Source organism: Medicago truncatula, chromosome 1 (genome assembly GCF_003473485.1).
Source record: "Medicago truncatula cultivar Jemalong A17 chromosome 1, MtrunA17r5.0-ANR, whole genome shotgun sequence".
NCBI lineage: Eukaryota > Viridiplantae > Streptophyta > Magnoliopsida > Fabales > Fabaceae > Medicago > Medicago truncatula.
The window spans coordinates 36,434,703-36,443,420 of record NC_053042.1 but is presented as its reverse complement, the minus strand read 5'-3'; the positions used below and the strand labels follow the sequence as shown (position 1 = coordinate 36,443,420).

At 35.8% G+C, this 8,718-nt stretch overlaps 2 protein-coding genes across 5 annotated transcripts; one reads left to right on the top strand and one right to left on the bottom strand.

Moving 5' to 3' along the window:
- Positions 1 to 358: 358 nt before the first annotated feature.
- On the top strand, positions 359 to 2,225 carry LOC11431204 (plasmodesmata-located protein 2). Its single transcript, XM_024780498.2, has 3 exons — positions 359 to 1,482; positions 1,885 to 1,992; positions 2,082 to 2,225. The coding sequence occupies exons 1-3, from the start codon at positions 696 to 698 to the stop codon at positions 2,087 to 2,089; spliced, it is 903 nt and encodes a 300-aa protein (XP_024636266.1). The 5' UTR covers positions 359 to 695; the 3' UTR covers positions 2,090 to 2,225.
- Positions 2,226 to 4,806: 2,581 nt separating this feature from the next.
- Positions 4,807 to 8,718, bottom strand: LOC11424440 (pentatricopeptide repeat-containing protein At1g25360). Of its 4 annotated transcripts, none has more exons than XM_024780489.2 (4): positions 6,015 to 8,718; positions 5,724 to 5,893; positions 5,400 to 5,517; positions 4,807 to 5,200 (listed from the first exon to the last, which is right to left on the bottom strand). In XM_024780489.2, exon 1 carries the CDS (start codon positions 8,548 to 8,550, stop codon positions 6,163 to 6,165), a length of 2,388 nt encoding a protein of 795 aa, XP_024636257.1. In that variant the 5' UTR covers positions 8,551 to 8,718; the 3' UTR covers positions 4,807 to 5,200; positions 5,400 to 5,517; positions 5,724 to 5,893; positions 6,015 to 6,162. The 4 variants fall into 4 exon arrangements, with proteins under 4 accessions (XP_024636257.1, XP_039684300.1, XP_024636252.1 ...); XM_039828366.1 differs by having other exon boundaries at positions 5,833 to 5,893; XM_024780484.2 differs by having other exon boundaries at positions 4,807 to 5,203; positions 5,400 to 5,893.

The following is an 8,718-nucleotide window of genomic DNA, read 5'->3' as shown; positions in this document are numbered from 1 at the left end:
CCAGAGGGAGTTATTAAAACTATGAAAATTACTTCTAAAATATAGTAATATTCTACTTTTATGATAGTGAAAAACATGTTGATAGTTTAATGAAACCGTATTGACAGTTTATATATATATATATATATATATATTTTTTTTTTCCAGAGAAGTTTATATATATTTTTTAAGATGTGTAAAAAGTGACATATTTTTACAGAGAATATAAAATTCTTAAGAAAAAAGAAATAAGTATCAGTGTACAAGGAAATATTAATTGAAGTGAGTTTTATAATAAATGAAAAAGATGGTATTATTTTTTTTTGAGAGAAAATGAAAAAGATGGTATTATTAATGTTGATAGTACAAAATGGCAAATGCAAGTGTATAGGTGCATCATCACATTAGGCTCCTCTATCCTTGCACCCAAAGAAAGTGAATCCCAAGACACCAAAACCAGAAGAGAGAGCAATGCATAGAGTCCCAAATCCTTTTCCCTACTCCCACTCACATTCTGAAAAAACAAAAAACAGTGAAAAAAATCCAACTATCAACCCAAACCAAAAACCAAAACCATTTGATTCTTTTCCTTAACCTGTCCCCCCCTCTCTGAATCTGAACACTAACACACAAAAAACTTCCAACCTTGAAAACCTTTTTTCCCCCAAAACCAAAACCATGTTTTGATTCTCTCTCCATTTCTCAAAAAACCAAAAATGGGTTTTCCAAAAAAACCCCTCTTTCTTCTTTTGTTCTTCATTTTCTTCACAACCCATTTCTCTAAATCATCATCTTCTCCTGATTACACAACTTTGGTCTACAAGGGTTGTTCAAAAGAAACATTCACAGATCCAAATGGTGCATATTCACAATCACTTTCAGCACTTTTTGGTTCCCTAGTTTCACAATCCACAAAAACAAGATTCTTCAAAACAACAACTGGTAATGGCCAAAACAGCATCACAGGTATCTTCCAATGCAGAGGAGATCTCACAAACTCAGATTGCTACAGCTGTGTTAGCAAGCTACCAGTTCTCTCAGACAAACTCTGTGGCAAAACCATCTCTGCAAGAGTTCAGCTTTCAGGTTGTTACATGCTGTATGAGGTTGCTGGTTTTCCTCAAGTTTCAGGGATGCAGATTCTTTTCAAGACATGTGGAACAACAAATGCTGCTGGAAGAGGGTTTGAAGAGAGAAGAGACACTGCTTTTTCTGTGATGGAAAATGGTGTTGTGAGTAATCATGGTTTTTATGTTACTACTTATCAATCTTTGTATGTTATGGGTCAGTGTGAAGGTGATGTTGGTGATTCTGATTGTGGTGAGTGTGTTAAATCTGCTGTTCAAAGAGCTCAAGTTGAATGTGGAAGTTCTATTTCAGGACAAATTTATTTGCATAAGTGCTTTATTAGTTTTAGTTATTATCCTAATGGGGTTCCAAAGGGTGGTCACTCTTCATCTGGTGGTGGATCATCTTCTTCTAGTTACTCTTCGTCTTTTTCTGGTAAGTACTAATACACCATCAATCAAAATCAATAGATAAGATTGGTTTCAATTCTGGGTCATTATAAAGTTTTCATTTTTTTTTTACTTTTATGTTGAATCTGTTTTGGTGTTTGTTCATTTGACATCAATGAAGCAAGACACCTAACATAGCACTAACACTGACACCTATAATAATTTGAGAAAATTGAATCTAACCACATGCATTAGTGTCAACCTGTTGTGTAGGTGTCTGACACCAACGCATGTCGGACACATACACCGAACACACCTTCAATCACACACCTTCAATCTGATGTGTCAAAGTTATATATAGTTTCACACAAAAGGAGCTCAGTTTAGCAATTGTGCTACTTTTTTAATTAATCATTGAGTGGTGTGTGGCTAAATGATGCTATGACAGGACAAAATACAGGGAAGACTGTGGCAATAATATTAGGAGGTATAGCTGCTGTGGCGTTTTTGGTTATATGCTTGCTATTTGCAAGGAATTTGGTGAAGAAACGTGATGGTAGGTGATGTGTTGTACATGGTTTTACTATATGGAATTAAAGTCATGCTTATTATTCTACATTTTGATATGTCATTTTCTTTGTACAGATTATTGACTGTAGAAGAATATGGTTTACTGTGGAGGCCAAATTCTTCTAGAGGTGGATTGATTCTTGATATATATCTTTTGGCTGAAAGAGATTTGTGGTAAATAGACTTGGGAGATAGAGAAAGAATCTAGGACTGTTGAATGTGGGGACAAGACTAATTCTTGTAGTTAGGTAACAAGATTTTGCTGTGAAAAAAAATGGTGTAATTAGCTCATGAAAGTGAGAATTGTTTTTTGGTATCATTACAAGGGAAAAGGATATACCCCCCAGATGAATGAATATTTTGGATGAAAATTTTGTGCCTAACCCTTTAGCCATGTGAATGATTCTCTTTTTCCTCATCTCCATTTACTATTGACTCCATTTTATTTGATAACTTTAACTTTTTTAAAAGCTGTAAGTTGCAGCTGCTTCACTCTTCAATTTAGATTTGTTGCATCTATTGTGTAGCACACTTTTTAATATCATCCGGACGATTTCAAATTAGCGTTTGAGATCGATTAAAACTGATTTTGTTATTGTATAATCTGAACCGGCCAATCTCAGGTAAATGGACGAGATCGTTTATTGTGTGACAACACTTCTCTTCCCTTCAATTGTTATGGTATTTGTGTTTTGTATGGACAAAGACAGATACAGAATTTCACAAGTCAAGACTCAATATCGAGGGGAGAATGAAAAGTAGGCACAGTATTTTGGGTGCCACATAGTGGCATTAACCTCAAAATGGAATCGTTTAGCATCATAGCATGTGCCTTCAGTTGAGTCTTTGCTTTTCTCTCACTTTCTCTTGGAAAGTGTTTTTGTTTGGCTTGTTTTCCGTTTCTTGTCTTGGACCAAATCGAGAATGAAAGTGAAACAATGCCATAGATGCTTCATTTAGTCCATGCTTGAGAGTAAGCTTAGAGTATTTTCAATGGCGTGCACTTACCTAATATAATGTGGGTTCTTAACTCATCATTAAGTTGTGCCACATCACATTTAAATACATCATCAACTTCTTAATCTAATGATGCAATGTTTTAACAACTCCTCTCTATATACATCATCAACTTCTTAATCTAATTTTGGTTGAGTAATAAACATTTGTTTAGTGCTAAGCAACTTTTCCTAATATGGTGATTAAATTTAAGAAACCATTATACCCTCAAAAAAATAAAAAATTTAAGAAACCTTATGCGCCACAGAAACAAGCTTCAATGATGAAGTTGCATTAGGTTTTGTTAACATGTGACTAGGGTCACTTGTATAGTTATAGCAATAAAAACAAGTTACGTGAAAAAACAATAATTTTAAAATTTTTAAGGAATTGAATGCATGTTCAATGATGACATATAATAAGCAACAGATAAACAATTGTGTTGTAAAAAAAAATTGTGTAAGAGTTTTTATTCTATTTTTTATAAGCAAATGTTAGTAAGTTAGTCTCCCCATCTTTAAACTCATTTGAACTTTCTTAACTAACCAACCAGCTACCTACCCTCTTTTAACAAAGATACGCATAAAAAGTTAGTTAATTTATTTATTTTAGTTAGCATTGAATCAGTTTTTTTTTTTTGAAAATAAATAAATTAATATTGTGTTTAAAAAATTATCTTTTAATTATTGAGATTCATCATCTCATTCTTTCACCTAATTAATATTAATTAATTATTTACATAGTTATTTTTTGTATTGTAGCTCATCACTTCAACTCTTTCCTCAATCTTCACATGAGACATATGTTGGATAATTAAAATGTATTTTGGTCAAAAAATAAAGTAATTAATTATTATATTTATAATCTTGATCTACATATACATAATATGAGAATGTTGGTGCATAAGAATTTAACTGGCTCTGGGTGGACAAATATTGTATTTAAAGGGGCAAAAAAAGTTGATTCATTCCACGGTTAATGTCATAAGTTTCAACTATCCTTTTACTAAGACCGATTGCTACTAACTTAGAGCCTTTTGTTTAAGATCAACATAAAGTAATAATCAAGACATTTTTTAAATTAAGGATTAAATAGCTATTTTGCAAATTTCATGAACAAAACTACTCAACCTTTGAAATTTTAAATATCAAAATATTGATATACTCTAAAGGTTAATTGTAGTGGTCCAATTTTTAACAGAAAATGATTGTCAGCATCTGACCTCTTCCAGTCCGAAATGCTCAGTGATTCAAAGAAGCGAAGAGGCATTTTCAACAAGTCTTGGTTTGAACGAAAGATGCTTTATTTGTACACTCCTATTTGTTTGTATGCACTATGCAGTAGACTTTTGTAAGAAAACATACAAGTACAAAAAAAAAAAAAAAACAGAATGAATAATAACTTTTTGTTAAATAAAATAAAACAGAATGATTAATATTGAATGCAATTATTGTTTTTTCTTTGTAATTTAATATGTTACATAATTTTAATTCACTATCATTATCAAGTGACTATGATGCTTCAGTGGCCTAAATATATATTGACAAAAAAATATAGTACTGTATCATATTCTTCTGTAAAGTTATTTCATTGCTGTCAATTTGGAAAGAAAAAAGATGCCCTAAGTCAATTGTTATTATCCCAATTAAAGATCGTGTGGATTATTTATTTTCTTTCTTTTATCATTTCCTGTGGAAAAAGAAATTGCTGAAAAGGAATTCATTGCGCATGAGACAAAGGAAATCACAAAATTGTTTATTACAGAATACGGATTTCTGCCTTGCTTTAATACTCCACCAGGGGGCACATAAAAAAGTTTATTCCATAATTTCACGTGCTATAGAGATAGATATATCTATGATTTTCACTTCATGTATGATAGGATAGATTATGATAATTTATTAAATTTATATCAGATGCTTGAGGCAGCCCAAAACAGCAGAACTCAGCAACTCATTCAGAGGGAGACACGGTAAAGGCCATTGTCTAGCACTCTTGAAAAGAAACATATATGTGCAATCAGTGTGATCTCACTGCTGTTTTGATTCACAGGCCTTCAACTTTGGAAAGACAATAACAATAAAAGTATTCAATAAGAATGCTTCTTTTCTTGTTTGTGCACCTTCAGATAGTTCAGTTAGGAACTAGGATCCACTTGGAGTCCATATGTTGGACTGAAAAAGCTCCTCCAAAGTGAGCTGCTTTATAAAATCAGCAGACAACAACAAATTCACTTTTAGATTTTTGTGAATTAAATTTTCAATTCAGATAAATTACTGGATATATTGTATGATTATTGATCTCACTTTTCCCTTTTGCAGAAAGTCATGCTTACATAGAGCCTAGCTAAAGCTTCTCAAACATTTACTTGTAGAGAGTGTTGTGCTTTTAGCTTACCTTCACATTGATGAGTGCTGAATAGAAAGCCGATAACAGGGCACGAAATTCTGTCCCTTTTTCGTATCAAAGTAGCTTTAGCGTTAGCACTTAGCACCACCTCATTGCTCCTTCCACCCTGCCCAAGTCATGATCAAGATGGCATGTATCACTACAGCTACCAGCAAGATGATGCTGGGTTGAATGCTGTACCCGATGCATAAAAATAGATGAACCAAAAGCTAAAACAGAAAAGTAAAGGAAACTGAGGTAACAACGATAGCACATGTGACATGACATTTGCTATTAGAGTCACAACAAGAACAATGAACTGATTTCTCTTACTATTGCTACTGGTCTCCATTCCTAATGACTTGATATAGCAATTATCAAACTCTAGCATTCACGTGCAAGGTGGGTGCAGTAGAATTATAGGACAAGACAAATTTCCGACCTGTAGACCATAAAAAGTAACCGAGGATCATGGATATCCTTTCAAATGGCTTTAGAATGTCCTGTAAACAAGAGTGGCAAAAAAGATGTGTCATTCAATTTAGAAAAAGCTGAAATAAATAGAATCACGGAGATAAAGAGGAGCAAGGGGTAAAACAAGTATTCATATTACAACTGATCAACCTTTTGGAGTTCATTTTGGGGCTGTTATCAGTCTTGATTTCAAATTTCTGATAGTGAAAGCTCCAGGCTCCATTTCATATTCTAAATTCGTTTGATCAATTTTGACATTAATTAACCCTTGATGATAATCAAATAATAGAACCTCGTCCTACCAGTAATTGCCACAAGAACATTCACCATTTTTAAAATGGTGAAACCTCTTCCTATCTCTCACAACTATCTCTCGTTCCACTACTTTAGAAATGTATTTGAATGCATTATGGCAGTCCCCACATATCCTCAAATTTTTGAAAACCCGAATCGTAGCTCCTAAAGGAAGCTTCATAATTCCATAAACAACAGCAAGCTTTTCACTATGCGTAGACAAGGAATGTTCTTTATGTTCTGACTCCATATCATGTAGTACAAACTTCGTATCAGGGACATACCCCAATTTCTTCATTTCATTTACCAGCTGCTGTAGATATGTGTACACTGCTTGCACCTCAGGGTGCCTAGCATCATCAACTAAAAAGACATGCACCATGTTTTCAACCTCAACCCAACTACAACCAGGTTCTTTCTTCACTCCCCGTTCCCTCATCAATAACCTCACCCTGGCAACTTCATCCCACTGACCTAAAGCGGCATACATGTTGGAAAGGATTATGTAGGTTCCATCTTGCCCTGGAATAAGCTCGAGGAGTCGGTCAGCAGCTTGAATACCTAATTCCATGTTCCCGTGAATCCGACAACCAGCAAGAAGAGCTTCCCAAATTGGCGCACCGGCCTCGAAAGGCATTGATTTTATTACACTCTGTGCTTTTAAGAACATACCCGCACGACATAACAGATCAATCAAACGGGCATAATGATCCTCTCCTGGGGTTATACCATAACGGGTACACATCGTATCAAAATAATGGCGTCCCTCTTTGATCAAGCCAGCATGATTGCAAGCAGTAAGAATTGTGAGAAAAGTTATCCTATCAGGCAATATATCTTCCTTCATCATCTGTTCAAAAAGCTCAATGGCTTTGACACCATGTCCATGTTGTGCAAGGGCTGCAATCATGGCATTCCAAGATACTGAATCCACATAAGGCATTGTGAGAAACACGGACTCAGCAGACTCAACAACACCGCACCTTGAGTACATGGTAATCAGCGCATTGCCGGCGGAGAGGCCCGAATCATGACCCAATCGAATTACCTGTGAATGAATTTGCTGTCCATTATCCAATGATCCAAGAACAGAACAAGCTGTAATTGCCCCAGCAAAAGCATAATCGCAAGGTTCTAGTCCCTCTGACTTCATCTGGTTGAACAGCTTCAAACCTTCTTCCCCAAAACCATTCTGCGCCAAACCAGATATCATCACTGTCCAAGTCAGCACGTTTCTCTCCGGCATCTCACTGAAAATTGAATTAGCTTCCTCAATGCGCTGCGCATTGACATACCCAGACAAAACAGCATTCCAGGAAATAATATCTCTCACAGGCATTTTATCAAAGACTCGCCTCGCCTCTATCATTCTATCATACTTAGTGTAGAAAGTAATCAAAGCATTGTTAACAGACAAAACAAAATGATGTGACGGCTCCACCACTGTCCTAAGAATATAACCATGCACCTGTCTTCCACAATTGAACATCCCCATTTTCTCATTACAAGAACCACAAGCACTAATCAAACTGGTGTAAGTATACTCATCCTCCTGAATTCCCATTGAATGCATTCTTCTAAACGTGTCAAATGCCTCTTCATATAAACCACGACGAACATAACCAGAAATCATAGCATTCCAAGCAACATCAATAGGGTAAGTCAATCCATCGAGAAGCTCACGTGCTGCAACAAGATCATCATTCCTAACATAACCAGCAATCATAGTAGTCCACGAAGGTTCATATATCTGATTCTTAGGAGTCTCATCAAAAACCTTCCTAGCAGAAGCCATCAATTGTGATGATTTCACCAAAGGCGAAGAAGCACAACAAACGTAGCAACTTAAAAGTGCATTCGTAACAGATGGTATCAACAATGTTCCCAATTTGATAACCTCACAATGTAGCATTTGACAATGCCGCTCTTCGTCCGCTATCAATGATAGAGCAGAAAGCACGCTGGAGAACGTAAATGGATCAGGTAAAAAGCCGTATCTTTTCATTTGAACGAAGAGATTAAGCGCAGCGTGTCCATCGTTACCATGAGAATACGCAGTGATCATGGCATTGTAACTAACAGTATCACGGATGGTAAGTGGGGTGGCATTAAAGAGTTGCTGAGCTAGTTTGACGTTACCAGAGGAGGAATAAGCAGAGAGAAGGGTGGTTCGAGCGACGATATCTGGTTTGGGAATTTTATCAAACAGTTTGCGGGCGTAAGTGATGTTGGAGGATTTGCAGTAGATATTGATGAGACGGTTGAGGATGAAAGTGTTGGGCTTGAAACCGGAGGTGAGGATGTGTGCGTGGACGGCACGTGCGATGATTTGTGTGGTGGAAACGTGGTTTAGTTGTGTTAAGTAACGGTATGCTAGGTCGCGAACGTCCATCTTGTTTTTGTTGTTGGAGATGAAATGGGATACGATGTTGTTTCGTGCAAGACAAGGGAAGTTGTTTTTCTTGCGTTGTAGGGTTTAAGGATTTTTATGCTGGCAGCGCTAGTATCGTTTCAAGTTTGGGTATGTTGCCATTGTTTTTAGTTGAAATTCATTAATTTG

Coding starts and splice junctions, on each gene's coding strand:
- LOC11431204 (XM_024780498.2), top strand. CDS start 696: ATGGGTTTTCCAAAAAAACCCCTCTTTCTTCTTTTGTTCTTCATTTTC. Junction 1,483..1,884: donor TTACTCTTCGTCTTTTTCTG/GTAAGTACTAAT, acceptor ATGCTATGACAG/GACAAAATACAGGGAAGACT.
- LOC11424440 (XM_024780484.2), bottom strand. CDS start 8,550: ATGGACGTTCGCGACCTAGCATACCGTTACTTAACACAACTAAACCAC.